The following is a 27,753-nucleotide window of genomic DNA, read 5'->3' as shown; positions in this document are numbered from 1 at the left end:
ACTAACTGATTGCCTCAATTGTTTACGAGTTTTTCCAACTTGAGGGACCAAATTAAAATTTTTTGATTATTTCTGTAAGCATATCAGCTTCAACTTTGCAAATTGTACTGAAAATTCTGTTTTTAATTGAATGGATATGAATGCAGCACAGCAGTAATCTGTCTGGCTATTTATCTGCTGGGTTCAAAGACAGTAAAATTCATGCCAAACCATGACACACTCCACCATTGTGTGTCCCTCTGATAGTGATAACCCTTATCGGGCCCTTGGAGAGGCAAATTTCTTTTAAAGTCAAAGTGACTGACAGCATGCCATTTACAGCAATGTCCCAGACGCAGTTATTTTCCAGTAATTACTTCACACAGCGTTTGAACTCGGAGCCTGTGTTGATGCGATCGGCCCAAAAGTCTATTAACTCTTCCATGTTAACGGCCTGTTTAGAAGTGCTGCTGTGGACCATCTGTTTGGTGACGCCGTTTTATTGCAAGCTCAGACTGGAATGTATGGCTTCCTTTTAAAGCACAGATTTCCCATTTCTTTCTCTTCTCCACCTACAGCCAGTGGGATTTTTACGGCGAGATTGGGCCTTCGTCGACGAAACATGACACGTGTGTTGGTGTATGTTGGTGTGCTAATAGCCATAATGGCTGCGACAGAAGCAAGGCCTAAATCAGGTTGGTTAAACCGCTGTTATAACACTAATAACTCAATCTTGACAGGAATGTTTGTAGACACTACCTCAGAGTCTGCTGATTACACTAAGCATTTAGTGGTCGCACCAATTGTGTTGGTGTTGGCAAATCAGATGGCCATTGTAGAGCTTGTTTTTTATCAGCTCTGTGGTTCAGGAGCAAGATTTCACATGCAAAGCTAACCCAAAATGTATTATATTAACATGAACTGCATTGGCTCAATGTGCAAAATGATTAACCCATAAGAACCCGTACCTATTTCTCCTTATGGGAAAATTATGGGGCATATAAAACAGGCTTAATGGACCACTTGTAACCTGTTTCTGCAGTTGTTTTGGAAATACAACCCCTCCTTGTGAAAGATCTGTAATGTTACATATATGTGGCATTGGGCGTTTATGATCATTTTTAATGTTACATAAATGTTACATTGGGCCTATATTTCTCAGTTAAAAAAAAAACCATTTTATCAGTTTTTTGCTAAATAGCAGTTTTTTTTGTTTATTTTCTTTTCCACAACATGTATCAAAATTACGCATATTATTCAAAATTATTAACGAAACATATCAAGCCATGGACGGATCTTCCAACACTTATCCCCTACTAGCCGATTTTACGAATCATTGTTGTTGAAATTTAGTACATGCTAGTAGAGTCTGAAAACGGTTGCATGACATGTTGTCAGCCACAATGGGACCTTTTTCCCAAGTATGCACAATTTCCTGGTATTTGGGGCAGACCCATGTACAGATCAATACCAATCAATATTTCCATTTCTTTAACAGTGCTGTTAACATTCTTCTGAGTTCCAGATTTGACATAACACATAGAGAAAGTATATAACACTAAAAAATAATTGAAACAGCTCAATTATTTTGAGCAGCTCATTAACGTTTTTCTTAATGTGACAAATGTTTTAAGGTTAATAAACTGTTTTAAGGTTAACAGCCCGATGTGACACACTCACCTAAAGGATTATTAGGAACACCATACTAATATTGTGTTTGACCCCCTTTCGCCTTCAGAACTGCCTTAATTCTGGCATTGATTCAACAAGGTGTTGAAAGCATTCTTTAGAAATGTTGGCCCATATTGATAGGAGAGCATCTTGCAGTTGATGGAGATTTGTGGGATGCACATCCAGGGCACGAAGCTTCCGTTCCACCACATCCCAAAGATGCTCTATTGGGTTGAGATCTGGTGACTGTGGGGGCCATTTTAGTTCAGTGAACTCATTGTCATGTTCAAGAAACCAATTTGAAATGATTGGAGCTTTGTGACGGTGCATTATCCTGCTGGAAGTAGCCATCAGAGGATGGGGACATGGTGGTCATAAAGGGATGGACATGGTCAGAAACAATGCTCAGGTAGGCCGTGGCATTTAAACCATGCCCAATTGGCACTAAGGGGCCTAAAGTGTGCCAAGAAAACATCCCCCACACCATTACACCACCACCACCAGCCTGCACAGTGGTAACAAGGCATGATGATCCATGTTCTCATTCTGTTTACGCCAAACTCTGACTCAACCATCTGAAATCGAGACTCATCAGACCAGGCAACATTTTTCCAGTCTTTAACTGTCCAATTTTGGTGAGCTAGTGCACATTGTAGCCTCTTTTTCCTATTTTTAGTGGAGATGAGTGGTACCCGGTGGGGTCTTCTGCTGTTGTAGCCCATCCGCCTCAAGGTTGTGTGTGTCGTGGCTTCACAAATGCTTTGCTGCAGACCTCGGTTGTAACGAGTGGTTATTTCAGTCAAAGTTGCTCTTCTATCAGCTTGAATCAGTCGACCCATTCTCCTCTGACCTCTAGCATCAACAAGGCATTTTGGCCCACAGGACTGCCGCATACTGGATGTTTTTCCCTTTTCACACCATTCTTTGTAAACCCTAGAAATGGTTGTGTGTGAAAATCCCAGTAACTGAGCAGATTGTGAAATACTCAGACCGGCCCGTCTGGCACCAACAACCATGCCACGCTCAAAATTGCTTATCACCTTTCTTTCCCATTCTGACATTCAGTGTGGAGTTCAGGAGATTGTCTTGACCAGGACCACACCCCTAAATGCATTGAAGCAACTGCCATGTGATTGGTTGATTAGATAATTGCATTAATGAGAAATTGAACAGGTGTTCCTAATAATCCTTTTGGTGAGTGTATATGGCACGCCTAGGTGTGTAGGGATACGATAGGCATGTTACGGGTGGGTTTTAGTGAAGCGCTGCGGAGCTTCTTGTCCAAAGGTGGAAATGCAGCGTCGGTTTTGGGCTCTGTGCTACAGGTCCAAGGCTATTAGCCCAGCCCGGCCCGCCAATGGAAAAGTGGCTAATTAAACCATTTGGGTGTTCCCTAAAGAATATTTCAGTGATCAGTTCATAAAATAACACTTTTTTTCTTAGTGTCCAGATTATTTTAGTAATCTATTAAACCTTATAAAGAACCTTTTGTGCACTGGAAAGGTTATATGGATGTTAAGCATTCTTTATGCTACCATCAATGCCAATAAAGAATCTGTTCTTGTTTTTCTCATAGTTCTGTCAATATTGTCATTTGTGTGGGTTTTAATTCTATTTTCCAACATTTTACAGCTGAACCAAAGTGTAAATCTGGCCCGGTTGACCTTGTGTTCATCATCGATGGCTCCCGTAGTGTTCGCCCCCATGAGTTCGAGACCATGCGCAAGTTCATGATTGACATCATCCATGAGCTGGACATTGGCCTGGAATCTACAAGAGTTGGTGTGGTCCAATACTCCAGCCAGGTCCAGAACGTCTTCTCCCTCAAAGCCTTCAGCAAGCCAGAGCAGATGGTCAAAGCTATCAACGAGATCATTCCATTGGCACAGGGCACTATGACCGGCCTGGCCATCCGTTATGCCATGAATGTTGCCTTCTCTGCCGAGGAAGGTGCCCGTCGTAACGTTCCCCATGTAGCTGTTATCGTGACGGACGGTCGCCCTCAGGACCGCGTGGCCGAAGTGGCGGCTGCGGCGAGAGAGTCTGGGGTTGAGATCTACGCCATTGGTGTCGCCAGGGCCGATATGACATCACTGCGAGCAATGGCATCACCACCGTTTGAGGATCACGTGTTCCTTGTGGAGAGATTTGACCTTATTCACCAGTTTGGGCTTCAGTTCCAAGACAAGCTTTGTGGTAAAGTGTTCCTCCATGTGATATATGTTCAAGAACCTCAGTGAATGAATTGAGGTTTTCCTGAGCAATAACAAAAGATATACAGGATTGTTTGAAAGTTTGGGGTTGGTAAGATTGAAGTGCCTTGAAACCGGCTGCATTATTCAATGCGTTGACGTAATTTCCACTGAAACAGGAAGACAGGGCGGGACATATCGAACAGCTCTGCCCCTTTATGAAATAGCCAATACCATTTAGTTTATATCAGAGCTCGATCACATGATCCGCTCTGTGCTCTTGTGTCTCTGGACCGGAGCTGCAGCAGTTCATGTGACATTACCGTGAAACCAGACTTCATTCGACCCCAATGAAATCGTCTGAATCATTCCCTATCCCTTATACTATATAGTGCACTGTCTGATCGTTCCCTATCCCCTATATAGTGCACTGTCTGAAATCATTCGCTATCCCCTATACTATATAGTGCACTGTCTGATCGTTCCCTATCCCCTATATAGTGCACTGTCTGAATCGTTCCCTATCCCCTATATAGTGCACTGTCTGATCGTTCCCGATCCCCTATATAGTGCACTGTCTGATCGTTCCCCATCCCCTATATAGTGCACTGTCTGATCGTTCCCCATCCCCTATATAGTGCACTGTCTGATCGTTCCCTATCCCCTATATAGTGCACTGTCTGATCGTTCCCTATCCCCTATATAGTGCACTGTCTGATCGTTCCCTATCCCCTATATAGTGCACTGTCTGATCGTTCCCTATCCCCTATATAGTGCACTGTCTGATCGTTCCCTATCCCCTATATAGTGCACTGTCTGATCGTTCCCTATCCCCTATATAGTGCACTGTCTGATCGTTCCCTATCCCCTATATAGTGCACTGTCTCATCGTTCCCTATCCCCTATATAGTGCACTGTCTCATCGTTCCCGATCCCCCATATAGTGCACTGTCTGATCGTTCCCTATCCCCTATATAGTGCACTGTCTGATCGTTCCCTATCCCCTATATAGTGCACTGTCTGATCGTTCCCTATCCCCTATATAGTGCACTGTCTGATCGTTCCCTATCCCCTATATAGTGCACTGTCTGATCGTTCCCTATCCCCTATATAGTGCACTGTCTGATCGTTCCCTATCCCCTCTATAGTGCACTGTCTGATCGTTCCCCATCCCATATATTGTGCACTGTCTGATCGTTCCCTATCCCCTATATAGTGCACTGCCTGATCGTTCCCCATCCCCTATATAGTGCACTGTCTGATCGTTCCCTATCCCCTATATAGTGCACTGTCTGATCGTTCCCTATCCCCTCTATAGTGCACTGTCTGATCGTTCCCCATCCCCTATATTGTGCACTGTCTGATCGTTCCCTATCCCCTATATAGTGCACTGCCTGATCGTTCCCCATCCCCTATATAGTGCACTGTCTGATCGTTCCCTATCCCCTATATAGTGCACTGTCTGATTGTCCCCTATCCCCTATATAGTGCACTGTCTGATCGTTCCCGATCCCCTATATAGTGCACTGTCTGATCGTTCCCGATCCCCTATATAGTGCACTGTCTGATCATTCCCTATCCCCTATATAGTGCACTGTCTAATCGTTCCCTATCCCCTATATAGTGCACTGTCTGATCGTTCCCTATCCCCTATAGTGCACTGTCTGATCGTTCCCGATCCCCTATATAGTGCACTGTCTGATCGTTCCCTATCCCCTATATAGTGCACTGTCTGATCGTTCCCTATCCCCTATATAGTGCACTGTCTGATCATTCCCTATCCCCTATATAGTGCACTGTCTGATCATTCCCTATCCCCTATATAGTGCACTGTCTGATCACTGTAGAGCATTTGATTGGACGGAAAATCTGATGAGACACTGAAGTGCGATGTCATCAGAATCATTGATCAATATTGGCGGAAGTGGGATACTGTACATTTTGAATGCCACTCAAAATAGCCATGGACTTCCATAGTCAAATTCTTAAATCTGATGCTAAATGTAAGCACATGAATGCTGTTGCTTTTATGCCCCTGATCGTGAACGCTATGGTGTAGTTTTTCCTGCTTTCATGTGTGCATTGTGTTTGCAGTGAAGGACTTGTGTCTGGAGTCAGATCATGGCTGTGAGCAGATCTGTGAGAGCTCGCCCGGGTCCTTCCACTGTCTGTGTCTGCCTGGATACACACTCCATGAGGACGGCAAGACCTGCACGCGTGTGTACCCTTACAGATGACACATCACAGAAGTATGACATAATTATCATTGCAGTGGTGCTCAACAGGTGTGTGTGTGTGTGTGTGTGTGTGTGTGTGTGTTGCAGCCATTGATCTCTGTGCCGAAGGGAAGCATGATTGTGAGCAGATCTGTATCGCTTCACCTGGGTCGTTCACGTGCGACTGTAACACAGGATACACACTCAACGACGACAAGAGAACTTGCACAAGTTAGTGATGCACGTGCTCAGTGATATTTTTGGTTTCTGAGCTACTTTTGTTGTTGTTGTACAGTTTGAGATGACTAGTGAAAATACTTATATTTTATGACCAAAATGTACATTATCTGCATTACAAATTGAGTGAAATGTAAAATTAACTGTATTACTTAACTTAAATGCAAACCTAAAGATCCCAAAGATTTCTCTCCTGTATATACATATTTTCTTATTGAAAATAAGTATTATTTAAATAATATTACAGTATTTAATCATGTTTTGAATCAGTTTTCATTTTAATTTTAGTTTAAGTTTTAGTAATTTTGCTACGTGGTTTTTGACATTTTATTTATTTTTTTATATTTCTATTTAGCTTTAATTATGTATTTCTAGGAAGCCCCTAATGGTGCGTTCACACCGGATTTACATGTTAAGTCATGCAAAGACGCGAATAGACATTCTGCGGCGTGATTTGCGCAAATGACGGCACGAATTGAGCGTTTGATGCGTGATTCGCGCGAATGGCGCAAGTTGAAAAATCTGAACTTTGGCCAATCAGGAGCTTGCTCTAGTAGTGACAACAATGAGGACAAAATCATATGTGGATACCCGGAGCTGTACGATACATCTTCGTACTTTATAGAAACAGGAATAAAAATGATCTTGCTTGGAAGAAAGTGAGTGAGGAGGTCGGACAATCTGGTAAGTTGTAAAAAACACTCTTTACTCAATTTGAGCTATACATCAGGTGATTTCAGGGTGATTGGGACACTTTTTACCATTGAGATGACTTGGGAAAAGAGTCACCCTGAATTCCCCCTATTGAGACTACAAGCTAGTTAAAGCCGACAAATTGAGATTATTCGCCGTATTTTAAAACAATCCATGTCAGCCATTTCACAACGAGATGAGCCGCTGGCAGAAGCCCCTCCCATGACGTGTGAAGTGAATGTCACGCGCGAATAAAGCGAATAAACTAAGCGCGAATAACGCAATTTATTCGCAGAAGTCGCGTCTAGTGTGAACGCACCGTTAAGAGACATGGTGGTGGAAAAAATATTTTTCAAAGCTTTTCTCAATCTCTCGCAAATATATATATTTTTCTCTCGCAAAACCTGTTCGGACAAACACTTCCTGTTTAATGTCTCGCTGGCGGTGTTTCAGACAGCTCCATGCGTTAACAATAGAGCGGTGCACAGAGTTTTATTTTGAACTTAAACAGGAAGTGTTTGTCTGAACTCACAGAAGGTTTTGCGAGAGAATGCAAAAGTCTTGCAAGAGAATCATAGACTGTAAAAAAAAAACATGGACGTAGTGTCCGTGACATCACCCGTAGATTTCTGAAGAGCATTTTTGAAGCCTAAAGTCGGCAGTCGCCATCTTGGCAGCGCGTCACTCCCGGATAACCGAAAATGGGCAAAGAGACAGGACGTGGGTGGAGCTGAAGTGCCTGGTTGCTGAAACCAGCAGTGGCGATCCACCTGTCACTCAAGTGGCCACGCCCTTAATTATGCCGAACTTTAAGGCTTAATATAATTTAAACGGATGAGTTATAAAAAAAAGTTGTCATGAAGGGCAAAATTAGTCGTATAGACCAAAACCACTTTTTGTACCAGGCTGTAAACATGTTTTTTTTCTGCTGTAAAGTTGGGCATTTTAACATGGGGGAGATACAGATTTGTCTCCCTTTTGGAGCCTGTCTCTAGTGGCCCGTCGATGAATTGCAGTTTAAGTCACTTCCGTGTTTGATTCAAGAGAGACCGCTGGAGGTTGCCGCTTGGAGAGCGTAACGTTTAAAAAAATATTTTGTCCACCACCATGTTGGGGATTTTAGTACTTTAACTGCCAAAGCAATTTTAAGTTTGACATCTAATGTTATTTATTCAAATAAACAAAAACATGTTTGAATTGGTTACACTTTATATTACAGTGTAGTTACCCAAGAAAGTACTGGGTAATACAAGGTAACCACATGGGTTAAGGTTATGTTTAGGGAAAGGTTCAGGGTTAGTACCTAGTTATTGCAATTACTACAAGTACATAGTATGCACATGCGGAACAGGACTAATATAAAGTGCTACCATTTTAGTTTTAGAGTAATTCCTGCTTCATTCCGTGTTGTTAACTAACATATCAAAACGAATAGATGGCCTAAAATCCAGAAAGCTCCAATATTGATATCATGGGGTCTTTAACACCTGATTTCTCTCACTCTTCTCTGCCCATTATAGTGATCGACTACTGCTCGTTTGGGAATGATAGCTGTCAGCACAAGTGTGTGAGTGTCCTCAACGGTTTTAACTGTCGCTGTGACGAAGGATACTCACTCAACGATGACCTGAAAACCTGCAGAAGTTAGTGAGAGCACCCAGGACACACATATTTCCTCCCCGCATTTACTGCACTTTTTAAAATGAATATGCAATACACAGTTGATGCTGTATGTGACTTATTAGTATTCCATACTGATTGTACCATAGTAATACAGAGCAGGTGATGTAAAACAAGCAGAAATAAGAAATTTGTTGGATGTTTGCATAGTCGCTCTCTAGCAGTGTTGGGGGAAGTTACTTTGAAAAGTAATGTATTACAATATTGTGTTACTCCCTTAAAAAGTAACTAATTAAGTTACTTAGTTACTTTTTAAGAAAAGTAATGCGTTACGTTACTTTTGCGTTACTGGGCTGGGCTTGTTTTTGTTTATAACAAAAAAGTTATATTTTTGTGAAACGGTAAAGACCTCTTCATACCAAATTTGAAATAAGCCCCAGGCTGAGGTAAAAATGCGAATTCACGCATGAACAGTAGAGGGCGCAGCTCTGCTGTGCTGCCATTCTGGATAATTAAAGAATAGGACTCGGGAGAATGTTTTACTAATAAAAAAAAAATTTCTAGTAATTTTCATCATCAAAGGACAAGACATTGGTAAATTAAATATAAAGGTAGATTATGCATAAAATAGTTGTTTTATTTAACATTTAATTATTGGAGGTTTGCATAGTACTCTGATTTTGCATTTGACTGATTTTATTCATTTTGAGGAGTACAGAATCTTTATTGTGCAAGTGAGATAAAATAAATTTAGTCTGGAACTACAATAACCATCATGTTTACACACACGCCTCTGCACTTGTTTTTCTCAACATGGGGGCAGGAGAGCTAATGTCAGTCAAATTAATGTGAAAAAGTAACTTGCGTTACTTTTTTGTTGTAAATTTGAAAAGTAATGCGTTACTTTACTAGTTACTTGGAAAAAGTAATATTATTACGTAACTCAAGTTACTTGTAATGCGTTACCCCCAACACTGCTCTCTAGTATAGCCAAAAGCAAACATAAATGCGATGAATCTTGCATGTGTTTATTCCCATCACTGAAGTGTCATGCTTTTGTCTGCCTATTTCAGTGATCGACTACTGTTCGTTTGGGAATGATAGCTGTGAGCACGAGTGTGTGAGCGTGCTTCAGAGTTTTTATTGCCGCTGCCGTGAAGGATACACACTCAATGAGGACGAAACAACGTGCACAAGTTAGTGAGGGCAACGGATACACACACAATTCACATATGAACCCACAACACTACAAGCCTATAATTACATGCTAGACATAGACATTATCCTTACTAACATGTTTCAAGCACATGGAGCAGTCTCTAATGCAAAGAGAAAGTTTGCAATGTCATTACAGCTTCCGCATGGCTGCATTATGCTGCTATAAAGCACACGCTACTTATCTATCCACTTGCTGCTGTTGCCAGCTGGTTAAGCCTCTGAGTGTTTTAGTATTTCAGCTTCTAGTTCCACACAGACTTTATAGTAACTGTAAAAACAGCCAAACAATCTTATCAGCAGTATGGGAAAGCTAATTTATTAGCTTATAGATTAGCAAGCTACAGTTTTAAAGGAGTACAGTCAAAATACTTTTTGTTAGCTGTGCTACAAGCTACTAGCAAAAAGTAGCAAGAAGTAGTTATCTGGAACTAAACTATTTGTAAACAATATCTTTAAATTAGTGCTGTCAACTCTAACGCATTAACACACGTGGTTAATATTTTTGTTTAACACATAAAAAATATTTAACGCAGCCGCTTTTTTCCTGTCATAATTTGGCTAGTGTTACATGATCACGCTCTTATTCATGCAACATGCTTTTAAACCATTCAAGCATGACAAGACAGAAGAGAACGGGCTGACTGTGAATGTCCTGACTATGACACACACAGAACAGACATTCCCATAAGAGCTTCTTAAATGAGTTCAATAACGTCTTGAATGAACTTAAACAGTTGTGAGGAAATGAGATATGTGTGTGACAGCATCAGATCCGCATCATGTTCGGCAGCGGCAGATCTTAAAATGACAGCAGCCTAATAAACCAGTCGCTGTGATTCTGTCATTAATGTTCATCACGGAACAAAGATAACAGAGAAAACTGTAGCTTTAATAAGGATTCATCTATATTTAATTTATAATTTATGCAGTTAAGACTGTAAAGTGTTTGATAACTTTATTATCAAACACTTTCTGTATAGTGGACCTCATTCATAAAACTTTCCCAAATATATGAGCAAATTCGGAGTAATTTGCATGTAAAATGGACCTTTATGAAAACTCTCCTTCAGATTCACAAACGCTACGTATACCACGGAATCGGTAGTTAAACGTGTGTATGTTAATGAATTCCAAACATTCGTAAATGGGGCGCGCGTGCACGCTCATTCATAATTAGCATAATCCCCGCCCCCTGAGTTACAACTGCAAATGACGTGTGCAGGAACACTGTGGAATCTTCTGGACTTCTTTCTCAGGTTTGGCTTCAGTATATTGCATAAATGATAAAGAGACTAACTTACCATGTGCCTAGCAATAAATATTCAATTATGGTGTGTCCACCAAAGCATTTTTAGCCAGCTAAATAACGCCTGGTGCTCTTCTGAAATGGCCAGCTGGTGGCGCTTTGCAAGTGCAGTGTTTTTCCATGTGAGATACTTTGATTGCTATGAATGATACAGAATATCCATGGCAGTAATGTGTTACTAGCATCTCATTTAGAAGAATATTACTGAATATAAAAATGCAGTAAAAAGCAATATTAACTTCTCCATTGTTGTTCAGTCGGTGTACAAGATGATTGGTCGGTGTAGTAATTGTCCCGCCCTCCTCCACTGTGATTGGACGGCCGGGTAAAAAGTGACAGTGACGAGTGCTGCCTATTACCCAACGTTGAACAGTAAAAAAAAAAGAAAAAAGACAGGGCAAATCAACTCTTGAAATATTATTATGGTACATAGTACATCAAAATGCAATGTCATCAGTTTGCCTAATTTAAAACACTGAACGCTCAAATGTTTTACGCACCATTTACACATGGTAGGGAGCAGGTGTACTTTTGGTACTTTTTCTTTTGTACCAACTAACATTTTGAAAATATTGAATTCAAAAATTTACGCCAGAACGGCTTTACGAACCGTTTACACACAAATTCCTTCTGCTTGTGTTTCTGGTTTGAAGTAGGGATGAGACGAGGACTCAATCGCAGGAGAAATGATGGGCTTTATTATTAAAAAATAGAACAAAACACAAACAAAAACTACCCCGAGGGGGAAAACATAACAAACAACAGACTTTACTTCTTGACTTGACTTGACTTGACTTTACTTTACTTGACTTGACACTGAGCAGGGAAACATGAGGTATGTTCAACAGGTAACGGTTGACGACGATCCAGCCAAGGACTGCAAACACAAGGAGAATAAATAGGGAGCAAACCAAAGAGGGTAACGAGGGAAGACAGGTGGGGTAAATGAACCAATAATCAGGAAACAAGGTGGGCGGGGTTAGACAATAGACAAGAGCACATGGCACAAAGATACACTTGACAAGACATGTGCTCACACCAAACGTGACATGAACATGCAGCTAATGAGAACTCATGTTCACACAGAACATGACAACATAAAAGCACACAACACAACGCATGGACAGAAGAGAGCACACTCACACGACAAGACAGAGTGCACAAGAACAAGCAAATGCTCATTCTGTGCGCTCACAACAGAAGACAAACACATGGAGCATGAATATCCGAATCCCAACACAAAACCAAACTAGACCGAAGTGCTGGGATCCGAACACCACAGCCCACACAGAAAACTCACAAGGACAGAAGAGCATGCATGCTCAAAGCTGCGCGCTCACACAAGACAAGACAAACAATACAGGAGAGTCAGGGCTCTGTCACAAAACCATGAATAAACTAGACCGAAGTGACAGAACCCTGACAGTTTCATGAATGAGGCCCAATGATTATATATGAAGGCCACAGGTCAATATGACATTTATTTTAATGGGTTTATGTGAAGATTGTTTTAAGTTCACTTAAATTAAGTTGTTACAGCCTAATAAATGTTGAAATTGATAGATTTCAATTATTCTGTAATGTTGAATGTCTATCATTAATGTTCAGAGACATCAGTATCAGTGATACCGGCCTTCATTCATAAAAATGCTATTACAACAAATATTATGTGCGATTAATTAGTTAATTCTTTTTTTACCGATTGACAGCACTACTTAATAGATATGATTTTTCATGCTACACTGCATCTTGTCGGAAAAAGTAGCTTTGTTACTGGAAAAGCTAAACTGTGAACCGAAGGCAGTTAAGCTAAGTTATCTCTGACTGAAGCTAGTTGCACATGCACATTGTTTTTGCAGCTTAACACAGCTTGTATGTCACCTTTTGATGTGGTTTATTTGCTCTTCCTGCTTTGCCAAAGCTTTCTAACTCTTCTCTGCCCGTTCCAGTGATTGATTACTGCTCATTTGGGAATGATAGCTGCGAGCACGAGTGTGTGAGTGTGCTCAACGGTTTTCACTGCCAATGCAATGATGGATACTCGCTCAACGGTGACAAGAAGACCTGCACAAGTTAGTGAAGGCCATCGTCAATTTGTACATTCACTAATTAAAAATTAATTCCGGTGTACTTACCTAAGAAAGCACTGGGTAATGTAAGGTAACTACATGGGTTAAGGTTAGGTTTAGGGGTAAATTAGTACCTAGTTATTACAATTACTATAATAAGTATGCATGGACATGGGGAACAGGACTGTAAAAGAAAGTGCTACCGGAATTCCTTCTTAATTGTCTACCATCAGTATTGGGATAACCCATTGCTAAATTGCAAAGATGCTAGATTGAACACCAACAGATGTGGATCCCATAGGGTCTAATATCCTTCCTCTCACTGCTGTCTGTTCTTTCTCAAAGCTTCTTTAATTATTGTCTTCAAGATTTAGCCGTTGACAGCCTCTACACAAAACCCTTTTGTTTTCCCTCCAAAACAGTAAAAGTACCCAATGTGAGCATGTGATGGCCAAAACAAGACGAATGGTAGACAATTGAGAAACAATTAGAAGGAAACTTAACTTAAAGCATCTAAACGCTGTAAAGCACACGTAAATGAGATTAATTGGCCATATTCTGCACAGAATGTCATATACTTGTATTATAATCCATCTAATCCATATTTAGTGATCGATTACTGCTCGTTTGGGAATGATAGCTGCGCGCACGAGTGTGTGAGTGTCCTCAAAGGCTTTCACTGCCTTTGTAACGATGGATACTCGCTCAACGATGACAAGAAGACCTGCACAAGTTAGTGAAGGCAGAACGTCATTCTGCTCACAATCTACCTTCCTTAAAAATCAATTCCCTGACCATTTTTCAATTGTTTACCATTAATATTTCGGCCATTGATTGCTAGCTTGTAAGTTTTTCTAGTTTGAACACTTGGTACGTTCAAGTCATGTTGGAAAGATCACATTTTATGAGTTAAACGCACTCCTATATATGGTGATAACTTCACCATAGAGTCGTAATCTTTAAGACCTGAGATTCCAAGTTAGGGGCATGTCAGTGAGAATCTGTATCTGTATTGGTAAATTTGTTACAATTATTTAACTTTTTTTTTTAAATTTACTATAAAATATAAGTTGCATGGACAAAATATGATAGTATTGTAAAGTTAAGGTAGAATATATAATAAAAACATAATGAAAAAACACAATTTATGCACAATTTTGTGGATTTAGAATTAAAAAATCGTGTTGAATATTACACAGAAAAGGTGCACTGCTATTTTGCGTCGACCAAAGTTATTTAAACGCACATGGCGTTGTAATTCCGACTCATAAATGCAAACTTCCCATGAGGACTTGAATGCACTGTTCAAACAGAGATGCTCTTTAAATTTGCTTTAATTTTTCTATGTTGATTGAGACCACAAACTCTTACACGCCATCTTTTTTAATGCACAATCCACATTTGTAGTGGACATATTTGGGCTTTAATAAGATTCCCAACAAAACAAAGGCCCCACAACTGTCATATTCATGGTAGACGATTGAGCGAAATTGTGAACAATGTGAAAGAATCTTTCTTTTAAAATACACAAATGCTAAAATAAATGTTAATTAGGGATTCATTAAATATTTAGGGCCAGATTTCATTAAATATTTAGGGCCAGATTTACTAACAGCTTGCTCCAACGCAAACCCTCTTGGCGTTAAAAAACTACTGTCAGGATTTACTAAAGCACGGAAAAGGCGTGCTTTGTGGCTGATCTTATTGCATATGCATTTGTAGGAGTTTCCCTTTCAGATGCAGTATTTATGGGCACTCTAGGTGATTTACTAAGGGTTGCACTCGTCAATTTATTGGTGTTTACGCCATAATTTACCGCCCCAAAAAACATGTCTTAAACCAGACGCTAGCTGGTAGATTGTGTTGGTCATTATGGAAATGATCCGGCTGCATCTGTGTTCTTTAATTTACGTGTCGTCAGTAGATCACGCGCTGAACTTTCCATTTGCACTTTTTTTATTTTTAATTGCACTCTCACACTAATTGGCCCTGTTTACTAAATCTGGCCCTAACTATATTCTGCAAAGCATGTAATGTCCTTAAATTCTAATCCATCTAATCCATATTTAGTGATCGATTACTGCTCGTTTGGGAATGATAGCTGCGCGCACGAGTGTGTGAGTGTCCTCAAAGGCTTTCACTGCATTTGTAACGATGGATACTCGCTCAACGATGACAAGAAGACCTGCACAAGTTAGTGAAGGCTCAACAATCAATCTATGCATTCACTCGTTGCTGGTTTAGCATCAATATTTGGGCCATCCATTGCTAAACTTGTAATTAGGGATGCACTGAATCCAGATTTTTGGGGTTCAGCCGAATCTGAAACCGAATCCTACTCTCATCCTCAGTCCATTATCACAGTAAACACATTAATGAAGTAAACAGCATCCACAGCTGTGTATTTTTCATTTTATTTTAACTGTAAGAAAAAAGAATAGGCAACATTATGCCAGGATGACTGTCCTTCTTTTGTCCTTCCTGAAGTTGCTGCATTTTGGCTGCTGTCTGTAGATTCCCTCATGCACAACTCGTATTCTTTCAGATGTTTCAAACGCATATGTTTTAACTGCGGCTATTGTTTAGGGACCTTGCCACCACAAGACAAATTGGCATTGCAAATTGAACATGTAGCTCGACTTGAATCGCCTTCTTTTGACTGAAAGTTATGCCAAACAACACGTTTTCTGTTCACGAGTTCCATTATCACTTTCTCACAGCCGACTGCATTCGAACGGTCCACCTAGTAAACAATCAACGGCGGTGTCATTACGTCAACCAGCATAGTGCAAGCCTAGGGTTCGGATTGGTGGAAAAAAATTCTAAGGTTCGGCAGAAACCGGACACCGTCAAAAAGCCCAATATTCGGCCAAATCCGAAACCGAATCCTGGATTCGGTGCATCCCTACTTGTATTAGCTATTCAAAATGGGTTTTTTCCAATGTTCAAGCGAGGGTTTCCAAATTGATCTCCAACAGACTTGGGCTGAATCCGAAATCGCCCCCTATAACCTTAAATAGGACATTATTTGAAAGGACAGCCATTTGTAGTGGTGTCCGAAACCATAGTGGACGTTATTGAGTGCACTCATTCAATCCCACATTGCACCGCAATAACGAGTGTACAACCGATGTACACACAACGGCTGTCCGAATTCACTCACTCGTTTTCATTCACTCCTTCAAGTGAACTATATTAGTGGACTAACGTAGGGAATAGTGATTGAGGGTTTAGGGGGCGATTTCGGATTCAGACTTGGTCACAAAAAGAGCTGTGATGGTCCATGACAAATTTCACTGACCCAATCATGATATAAAGAACTGCAGAACTTTTTGAACTATAATGTTTATATAAAAGAGAAATGTGTATCCTGTTTGGTCATGTTCTTAAATCCATCTGTTTCATATTTAGTGATCGATTACTGCTCGTTTGGGAATGATAGCTGCGCGCACGAGTGTGTGAGTGTCCTCAAAGGCTTTCACTGCATTTGTAACGACGGATACTCGCTCAACGATGACAAGAAGACCTGCACAAGTTAGTGAAGGCCACATGATCAAAATCCACACACATACACAGAGTATCCATAACCCCAATTTGAAACTCAAGTACAAAACCAAAATATTTCACATCCTTTATGAATCCAGTAAGTCCATGCTTAGCTCCAAATCCATAAAGCAAACACATTTTTACAAGTTTCCTTTGCTTCTTCCTCTTACAAAACATTTTGCTCTTTGCCAACTACTTTGGCTGCTCGTCTTACTCCAGATTTTGAGCTTCTCTGCTTCTTTCTGCCCGTTCCAGTGATCGATTACTGCTCGTTTGGGAATGATAGCTGCGAGCACGAGTGTGTGAGTGTACTCAAAGGCTTTAACTGCATCTGTAACGATGGATACTCGCTCAACGGTGACAAGAAGACCTGCACAAGTTAGTGAGGGCAACAATACATACATGCTATTATGCACACCTTTGTTAGCTTTTATGGATGCCCATTTACACTTCAGAATAAAAAAATAACGGGTAATTGCAAGATAAAAAATCAAATGAGATACTACCATTCAAAAGTTTGGGGTCAAGTAAGATTTTTTAAAAATACATTAGCAATATTATTCAGTAAAGATGAATGCAATTGATCAAATATGACAGGAAAAACACTGTTCACACATCACTGTTTCCACAAAAATATTAAGTGATAACAATCAGAAATGTTTCTTGATCATATTAGAAGGATTTCTGAAGGATCATGTGACACTGAAGACTGGAATAATGATGCTGAAAATTGAGCTTTGATCATAGGATATACATTTTATTTTAACAAAATAGTTATTTTAAATTGTAATAATTTTTCACAATATTACTGTTTTTACTGTATTTTTGATCAAATAAATGCAGCCTTGGTGAACATAAAAGACTTCTTTCAAAAACATTTAAAAAATCTCACCATCCCCTAAACAGAGGTGTAAATCTGAAATAATTGGGAGATAACGTTACGATTATGAAAAGTAAAGTCACAAAGTTATTATAAATTAATTGTTATTGTTATAATTGTTTTTTTTTTGAGGCAGCAATTGGCTTCCACAGGTTTAGCTGGTAAAAAGCAACCAGTATCAAAAAAAGAGACAAATCAATCAATCGACAAAAACATTGCAAGGACATCAAACCAAGCATAAACACGTTACATTAAGGCCCTGTTTCACAGAGAGGGCTTAGATTAAGTCAGGATTAGGCCTTCAATTAGGACATTTAAGTAGCTCTTATAAACGTGTCTTAGAAAAAAACATTACTGGTGTGCATCTTGAGACAAAACAATGGCACTGATATATTTTAAGATATGCCAGGACAAGTTGCTTTCAGTTAAAACAGCTCAAATATGATTTTTAGACTAGGACTAGCTTAAAGGAACACTTCGTTTTTTTGAAAATAGGTTCATTTTCCAGCCCCGATAGAGTAAAACATGTGAGTTTTACCGTTTTCGAATCCATTCAGTCGATCTCCGGGTCTGGTGGTAGCCCTTTTAGCATAGCTTAGCATAGATCATTGAATCTGATTAGACCGTTAGCATCTCGCTCAAAAAAATGTCCAAAGTTTCAATATTTTTCCTATTTAAAACTTGACTCTTCTGTAGTTACATCGTAGCCGTACCATTAGCCTGACAAGCCAGACCCACATCAAGATGTTGGGTCTGGGAACTCACCATTGGCAGGGCTCAATCCGAGGGGCGGGATAAACGGTTGTCTTTCAGATTCCCTCTGCACGCAATAGGATAGCGCTACAACCAACCAGAGCGCTGTCAGGGGTGACAACAATCACAAGCGGGTTGTGGCTGAGTCTCATGCGTTTTCCCACCAGCGGAGCTAGTTGACAGATTAAACATTTGCTGTATCTGGTCCGCAAAACTCAGAACACATCTTCCTTTCTTAAGAATGACTTCAGTGCCGTTCTTTGTTAGCAGGGATTTCACGCGGAACCGTCACAATTCTGCCGTCATTATGTTAAGCCCGCCCACCGACTCTAGCTAATATCCGAGTTGTCTTTATATAGCCTAAATGTTCAGTCCGCCGTTCACGCTCTTCTAATTCTCCCAGACCCGCAGAGAGCCTGCGAATGGGTCAAACCAAAACCGACTCTATACACAATGTGATTGGCCTGACAAGAGTTTGGTTTTTCAAGCTCTCAAGTCTACGGAGCTTTGCTAGACGAATTTCGTTAATTTTGTTGACGAGTAATTTTCGTCATCATTTTCGTCAACAACCTTTTTTCACTGATGAAAACGAGACGATAACTAAATAAAAACTAGTGTTGGATGACAAAAACTATGACGAAAATCAACTAATTTTCGTCAACAAATAAAAACGAGACGAAGAGGTTAGGGAGGGACGATTAGGGAAGAGATCCAGTCAGAACTGATGTCCTGTGTAATGGATGCGCACATTTGATCTGAATGTGCTGATCTAACCGCTGGAAAACATGGCGCTGTTGTGCTTCTACAGGCTCACACACCCCCAATCCAGCGCTCCAGAGCGGCTCACAATCAATGAATAGCGCACATTTATGCCTGGCAATTGTTTATGAACTAATGCTGATGAATAATGACAATGTTTATTCTACCGTGTTTATATAGTAATATGTTTTAGGCGGTTGAATCAATGCATATTTTTTTTCTCCCTCATCTGAACTTGAATGAGCAACTGCAATAGTAAGGTGCAGACATTTCAAAATAAGAGTCCCGGTGTATTTCGAGCTTGTTTATAATTCAAAGTCACGCATTATATATTCATTTTTGGTTACACAATAAACTGTATTTAATTTAATTCCCATTTAATTCATAGTCAGGAGGAAAGATCAGTATTTGACACATATTCAATAAAGTATCAAAGTATCAGGGTTATAATAGTTAACTAAAACCATTAAAAAAATCTTCATTACTTGAAATTAAATAAATGTTAAAGGTGAACTATGTAGGATTTTTGCAGTAAAATATCCAGAAACCACTAGGCCAGTGTTATATATTTTGTTCAGTTGAGTACTTAGAATATCCCAAATGTTTCCAACTATTTGTAAATCGTGAGAAATTGCTATTTTAACCAAGGAACCGGGACGTGTGAGCTATGCGTGTGAGGGAGTCGCCTGTCGATTGCGTCATATCTGCGTCACCCTCGGTTTCCGGTTTTATTCAGTGAAACACTTTACTCTCACTGCAGTGTGAACAAGTGTCATAGCAGCCGCCGAGCGAACGTCATAACTTCCTTTTCAACACACTCAGATATATCTAATACGATAAACAGAGTTGCGTTACCTCATACTCATGACTGGAAAAGAGGAAGTGGTGCCGGCAACCGTGTCATAATAAAAGTCCCCCCGGCGACTATGCCATAATAACAGTCTCGCTCTTCAATCGCTCCTGCGGCCTTGCTCAGCTCCACAACACTCGCTCCTGCTCTGCTTCAGACTATAGTAATGTTAATAATCGCATCCATGAACATGATTTCTGCCCGAGTCCTATCCTGACTGTTTTCCACCGGCTGTGAGGTGAATCTGCGCTCAAACGTGGCGTCATCAAACTACACCTTTGTTTTGAACAGGCGACCTCTAGTGGACAGAAAAGTTACATAGTGTAGCTTTAACTGAAATTAAATTAGTCAGAAGACTGACTAAAACTAAATCACAATTTGCCTGTCAAAATTAACACTGCTAGACGACCCTGGCTGCAAATTACATTTGCTGCCGCTAGGGTGCGTCTATATTTGTAGGCTACCGTACCATGGATGCAGCGGCGCATTGATATTATGCAGCGCCTGAAAAATATCGAAACTTTGGTCACTTTTGAGAGAGATGCTAATGGTCTAATCAGATTCAATGATCTATGCTAAGCTGTGCTAAAAGTGCTACCGCCAGACCCGGAGATCAGCTGAATGGATTCGAAAACGGTAAAACTGATGGAAAGTTGGAAAATGAGCCTATTTTCAAAAATAGTCGTGTGTTCCTTTAAGCCTGTGAAACTGGGCATATGAGCTCTAGCTGTTAACAGTCTACTTCTTAAGCATTTAACAACAACATAAAGACTTATGGGTGCTTGTCTGTGCATTCTTGTGACACACAGCTTGTGTGTATTGCTTGCACCGTTCTCTGCTTTTGTTAAGTGTGTTTCTTGCCATCCTCTTCCTGTTCCAGTGATCGATTACTGCTCATTTGGGAATGATAGCTGCGAGCATGAATGTGTGAGTTTGCTCAAAGGCTTTAACTGCCGCTGTAATGAAGGATACACACTCAACGATGACAAGAAGACCTGCACAAGTTAGTGAGAGCAACACGATCACTGTTCCAGATCTATGCACACAAAACTAACACAATGCTGATCATGCATGCTTGCTCTGTTTGACTTGGCTACGGGCTTCTTAAATTGTTTAGCTCTCATAATGTTGTAATAATTTCTTAAAGGGATAGTACACCCAAAAATGAAAATTAGCCCATGATTTACTCTCCCTCAAGTCATCCGAGGTGTGTATGACATTCTTCTTTCAGATGAATAAAATCTGAGTTATATAAAAAATGTTCTGGCTAATCCAAGCATTAGAATGGCAGTAATAGTTGCTCTGTTTTGAAGTCCGTAAAAAATGCATCTGTCCGTCATATAACTGCTCCACGCGGCTCCGGGGTGTTAATAAAGGCCTTCTGAAGCGAATCGATGCGTTTGTGTAAGAAAAATATCCATATTTAAAAATGTATTACATTTTTTTTCTATGGCTCTGCATCAGCCGACCCCGCGCTATCACTTCCGGCGAATAAGGTCAAAATACATGCCGGTGCGATCATAGATATATACATATAGATTACTCGTTAGTGCCTGCGCAGATCAGTCGATTGAGGCATCTATGTATATACAGTATATATCTATATGATCACGCCAGTATTTTGACCTTATTCGCCGGAAGTTATGGCGCTGGGAATACTAGATGACATTCGTCTGATAAGAGGTAAAAAAAAATAAAAATACTGTTGGGTTTCTCGCAGAAACCGATCATTTCGTGTCTTAAGACATCAATGTGTCGCCACGAGCCGCAGGATTTAATAAGGATTCTTATGTCTGTGTTTTTACTCTCATTGCTCTCATACTCTAAAATATCCCCATTGACATCATTATACGACTATCACACTGCAACGGTTGGAGTTAAAAATCTTCATTTGTGTTCTACTGAAGAAACAAACACACCTACATCTTGGATGCCCTGGGGGTAAGCAGATAAACATAAACATTTTGCTTTTGGGTGAACTATCCCTTTAAATGGACAGCTACCTCATGCTCCTGTATAATCTGAGTGTAAGTTTTATGAGAATCTATATTTTGTTCAATTATTGCTGACGGATTTTGCATGTCTTGTTTTCTGGTCACAACAGGGGGTGCTCTTCATGAATGATTTTGTTCTTATTATGATTTTTCAGCGCTCCGCTTATTCTTATGGGGAAAATGCCTGTATTATGATTAGAACCCTTCTCCAGTCATCTCCATTCTAGTGAACATTTTGCTCACTGAAACACTTTTTTCTTTGTTTTTACCTCTTAGTGATCGATTACTGTTCATTTGGGAATCACAGTTGTGATCATCACTGTGTTGGTGTGCTCAATGGCTTCTACTGTCGCTGCAATGAGGGATACACTCTTCAGGAGGACGGAAAGACCTGCCAGTGTATGTATCAAGATCCTGCTATATTGACTGCATTACAGTGGATTATGCTTTTTTACATGTTCAACTTTCATTAGTGTGTACTGTTGCTGTTTGAGCATGAAAAAAAAGTCTGCAAAGTCACTTAGGGAGGGAGATATTCTATATATCAATAAGCACTGAACTCCCTGAAACGCCTCCATTGTAGTATTGAGTTTTCTTCCAGGAAGTAACATGTCACAGTATTCCTCATTTAAATAATTCCCACCCAGAGCATATGCAAAAAAGGACAAGGCCTGGTTGAGTTGCTTTAGTTAGCCAACCAATCAGAACACTGCAAGTTTTAACACACTTTGCAATAACGCACAGTTATTTTAAGGCCCTGTCCCAAATGGCACCCTTCATGTGCACTTTCGGTCTTGTGGACTTTTCTTCCCGGCAGTCAAAGTGGCATTACGTCGTGAAAGTGCGGATTCAGAGGAAGACCGTGAGGGTTTAGGGTGCCATTTGGGACCGGGCCTAAGAGGTGTGACATTTCTGAAATGTGCTCAAAGTGGTGGACCAATCACAACACTGGTCCAGCTGACCAATCAGAACACATTGCACGTTTTGGAAGGAGGGGCTTCATAGAGACTGGAACTAAATAAAGCATTACTGACAGCTTGGGAAGAGAGGTGCTGTAACAATGTAAAATATGTGACCCTGAGCCACAAAACCAGTCATAAGGGTCTTTTTTTTTCTAATTTAGATGTATACATCATCTGAAAGCTGAATAAATAAGTTTTCCATTGATGTATGGTTTGTTAGAATAGGACAATATTTGAAAATCTGGAATCTGAGGGTGCAAAAAAATCTAAATTTTGAGAAAATCACCTTTAAAGTTGTCCAAATGAAGTCCTTAACAATGCATAATACTACTAATAATATATTTTTTTATATTTTTACTTTAGGAAATTTACCATATATCTTCATGGAACATGATCTTAATATCCTAATGATGGTTGGCATAAAAGAAAAATCTATAATTTTGACCCATACAATGTGTTTTTGGCTATTTTCACAAATCTACCCGTGCGACTTATAACTGGTTTTGTGCTCCAGGGTCACACATGTGAAAAATAATGTGTTTTGAACATTAAAGCATGAAAATCTATTCTAGCAGAGCCTAAATACCAATCAAGACTTTGAAAAAGAGCATAACATGTCCTCTCATCCCTCCTTCACACTGTAACAAAACCTTCCCTCGTGGGTCAAAGTGACCCTGAAGCCCTAAAATTATATATTTTTTAATTTAATTTAGATAATATTTTTTCAATTTTAATGCAATTTTTAGGAGATTTTTAAACAAAAAATTTTTTATTTACCTTTAAATTACTAGATTTTATCACAAAATAATAAACAAATAACAATTTAAGCACATTCTTTCAATTTAAATTCAAAATAACTAAATTTTATGCATAACCCTTTTAATTCAGCTCAGAATATCTCACATTGGGTGTCTTTGCCAACCTCTTTTGGAAAAATAATAATATAAGATATTTCATGACTCTTAAATGGAGCGGATGAGCTGTTCCGTTGGGTCCTAAAGTCAGTTTCTTTACAGTATGCATTTAGATACACATGTAGACGTTATAAAATATTTTTTTTGGTAAAGTTTTAGCATTTTTAGTTTGAATTTTGAGCATTTTTAGTTTTTTCTATGTGTCCTGAAGCATTCCTCGCACTTCATTCATTCCTAAGGGGGTCAAATTGAAATAGGGTTTGTTACTATTTTACATTTTCAAGCACAACTTTATTTCGGTCAATTTTTCTTGTGTGTGTATATCCGTGGTTCAAGGGTCTAGGGTCTTAAAAATGAGTTTCGGGTCAAAATGACCCGAGGGAGGGATGAGGTTAAAGAGTTGTTGATATTAAAATACTTGTGCAAAAACAGCTGTTAGTATGTTTTTCCCAAAACAATTGCAAAAAATTATATTTCTATAATTCTTTTTTTGGCTTTCCCAACATTTGAGATATGATTTATTGACCTTCCAAGTTGATTATTAGATGAATCCACCTCATAAATATCTTCAGTTCCCAAACTGTGCTCCGATTGCTCAACACTGTATGGTTACTTTGGCCTAAACTCTTTAAAAGTGTTCAAAATCAGCTGGCACGGAAGTGAAGCGCCCCCTCTTCAAGCCTGATGGCCTTCCCAGACCTTGGCCTTGAACAGCTGGAAAGGCCAAAAACATCAAGTGTGTCGTTTATCACTTTAAGTTTACCTAAAGGCTCTGGACGTTTGCTGTAAGAGTCCAGTCATCTCTTCAACAGATTTCCTCTCCGTCTGCTACCAATGTATATTAGAAATGAAGTTCCATTCATAATTATGTTGTTTTTCTGTATGAATTGTGTCAAGAACATTTCTTAAAATGATGCATTACTCTTCAGTGTCACATGATCCTTCAGAAATCATTCTAATCATGCTCAAGAACAGTTGTGCTGCTTAATATTTTGTGGAAACTGAAATCTGAATCTGTCACTGTTGATCATTTGAATGCATCATGCGGAAGAAAAGTATTAATTTCAATGTGGGCCTGCTTTTCATGATTCTGTCTTCTGCAGCGGATAACTTCTGCAACACAGTCGAGCATGGTTGTGAACACAAGTGTGTGAGCACTCCGGGATCATACCACTGTATATGTCCTGAGGGCCATGTGCTTCAGGACGACGGCAAGACCTGCGGAAGTAAGGAGCGCTTCCATTCAGACGACACATATTACACTTGAGATTGTCTTAAATGTTAGTTTAAAATGCCTAAAGCTGGAAAAGTTTCTATTTGTAATGTATGGGTTGGTGTCTGCATGAACTGCATGCTTTGTTGTTAAAGGGGAAGTGTCATTTTTTTTTTTCAGTGTTAAAATACTTTCTTCTATCTCAGTTTAACCTTCTGGTCCTCTTCGGTTAAAAAAGATTCATCAGAATGGGACGACACTTAGTGACTTTTGTCACATTAGCTATAAATCATGGACGTGATTTGGATATGTTAGAGGGTCAGGAAAAAAAAATAGTCACATTTGGCTGGTCATTAGCCTGGTCATACCAGACTCTCGTAGCTACATTTCATTTGTACAGATTGTCTTGCCACTTTCCATTCACTCTAAAAAAAAAAAAGGTTCTATATGGCACCAAAAATGGTTCTTGGCCCTTAATCATATAGGGGAACCTTTTTAAGTGCTATATAGCACCAATTTTGGTTCTTCAGTGGTTCTTCAGAGGTTTCTCACCGGTTCTTTGACTAAGGTGCTATATAGCACCGCTACCATATACAGAACATGTTAAGATATGGTGCAATATAGCACCAAAAGTGGTTCCTCTATGATTACGACGAAGAACCATTTTTGGTGCCATATAGAACCTTTTTTTTTTTTTTTTGAGTGTTGACAAGCGATAACTTCCAGGGTTTCCGCTGGGTCTTAAAAGTCTAGAATTTCAAAATCAAAATTTTAGGCCTTAAAAAAAAAGTCTTAAATTTGTGTAATTATTCTGTTCTAGCTTTTACATAATTTTAAACAGGTCTTAATTTTCCTACGTCCATGTAACCAAATATAATTTGCTGTATTATGACTACAACTGAGACCGATATGTAACTTATATTGCAGCTAATCAGCTTGTGTTATTGGCGCGAGTCTCTTTCGGATTGTACCACAGACACATACAGTGGATTTTATTCTTTAGCTAATAGCTAATAGTCTTTAGCTAATAGTTTTTTGCATTTCCGCGATTACTAAATACAATGAAAAATCAACAATGCATCTTTTGAGATCCTGCATAATTTGTAATTTCGCCGCAAAATAATGGCAAGATACCAAAATTAAACAAGATTTATGCATTTGGTTTGTTCTATTGTCATGTGTGACTATTGTGCATCTAATATAATGCATAATATAGTAAATGTAGTATCCTAATTATGCAAATTTCTGGAAATTACCACCACAAATTCAGCAATTTTGATCTCAAAAATCACAAAAATATTGTGAAATCCTTGTGGGATTGAACTATGGGGAAGTGCAAGTTTATCGATACGAGTTTATTGATTTGTTCAATTTGAATAAATTAATTTAATTTGCAAGTAATTTCGTGACTGCATTTCCTTTAAATAGGTCTTAAATTGAATTAATAATGGTCTTAAATTTGACCTGGTGAAACCTGCAGAAACCCTGACTTCCTTGAAGGCGGGAACCTAGTTGAAGTTTAAGACTATTGGATCTTCCCAGACCCTTTCTGAATCTGCCATAACCAATCGCTAACATTTGGTCGTGACGTATGAGGGGAGACGACAACAACTATCGGCTTAGCATTGCTAGCGTAGGCAAGGCAAGTTTATTTGTATAGCACATTTCATACACAGTGGCAATTCAAAGTGCTTTACACAGAAATGAAGTTAAAATATTCGTAAGTGAATAATAAAAAAAAAAATATATATATATATATATATATATTAGTATAACAGTTATAATAGGAATTAAAAGAAATAAAAAATAAAGATAAAAAAATCCCCAATCTGCGGTGGAAGAAAATGGAGAGTCAGGTTTACTTTAAAAATATTTGTCAGGTAACTGTGTGTTTAGACAGTACCCTTACAGCAAGAGCACAAAACAGACACAGACACACACACACACACGCAGAGACACACGCAACACACTATTATACACACAAATGAACTGGTGTGGCTGTAACAATATGGTCAAATTGAGCCAGAAGACTAAAATAAGAGGTTGAAATCAGATCAGACCCAGATTGATTAAGCTCTGATAAAGCATACCAGTTCATTTATGTTCTATTTTTATTGATTTCTGATGTTGTGTAACACCGTGTCCTCCTCTGTGATCAGGTTTAACTGTAGTAAAATTAATGCAAAAACTGACCCTTCAAATCAACATTTCAAACTAAAAAATTTACTCTTTAAGAATGTCTAAGTATAAATCCACAACTTAATAAAAATATATATTTATGTCTAAAAACAGGGAATTTATAAGCCACTTTATATAGAACTATACCGCCATCTAGTGGTCACACCAGGGCATTACGGAAGCTTTTAATGTTTTACTCCCACCCAGCATCAGATGGCACAAGTCTACCTTCAAAAAAAGGGATTTTAAATGTCTTGTCTCTATTTTAACATGGAATACTGTTTTAATTGAAAAATATTGAAAAAATATATTAGAAAACATTTGTATTATTTTTAAAGGGAAAATAGCTAATAAAATTCATATAAAATATTACATAGTATCATAAAATCCACTCAAAATTCAAAATAATAATCAGAAAATATTATTGAACATATACATTGGGGGGGAAGCCAAATGTGGGAAAATGCCAAAATGACTGGGAAATAAGCCAAATGTGACCTTTT

At 39.1% G+C, this 27,753-nt stretch overlaps 1 protein-coding gene across 5 annotated transcripts in view; it reads left to right on the top strand.

Moving 5' to 3' along the window:
* Positions 1-27,753, top strand: part of matn4 (matrilin 4) — a 48,443-nt gene that overhangs the window by 10,160 nt on the left and 10,530 nt on the right. The window contains exons 2-15 of one of the 5 annotated variants that reach the window (XM_079841621.1): positions 558-674; positions 3,283-3,846; positions 5,937-6,059; positions 6,167-6,289; positions 8,509-8,631; positions 9,682-9,804; positions 13,082-13,204; positions 13,811-13,933; positions 15,272-15,394; positions 16,613-16,735; positions 17,003-17,125; positions 20,870-20,992; positions 22,260-22,382; positions 24,963-25,085. In XM_079841621.1, coding sequence (XP_079697747.1) covers positions 602-674; positions 3,283-3,846; positions 5,937-6,059; positions 6,167-6,289; positions 8,509-8,631; positions 9,682-9,804; positions 13,082-13,204; positions 13,811-13,933; positions 15,272-15,394; positions 16,613-16,735; positions 17,003-17,125; positions 20,870-20,992; positions 22,260-22,382; positions 24,963-25,085 — 2,113 coding nt within the window. In that variant the 5' untranslated portion in view covers positions 558-601. The remainder of the gene's footprint in view (positions 1-557; positions 675-3,282; positions 3,847-5,936; positions 6,060-6,166; positions 6,290-8,508; positions 8,632-9,681; positions 9,805-13,081; positions 13,205-13,810; positions 13,934-15,271; positions 15,395-16,612; positions 16,736-17,002; positions 17,126-20,869; positions 20,993-22,259; positions 22,383-24,962; positions 25,086-27,753) is intronic. The other 4 variants (XM_079841622.1, XM_079841623.1, XM_079841624.1 and 1 more) reach the window with 4 other exon arrangements.

Source organism: Gobio gobio, assembly GCF_949357685.1.
Source record: "Gobio gobio genome assembly, chromosome: 17".
Lineage (NCBI taxonomy): Eukaryota > Metazoa > Chordata > Actinopteri > Cypriniformes > Gobionidae > Gobio > Gobio gobio.
The sequence above is the reverse complement of the archived record's forward strand: the minus strand, read 5'-3'. Positions and strand labels throughout refer to the sequence as shown.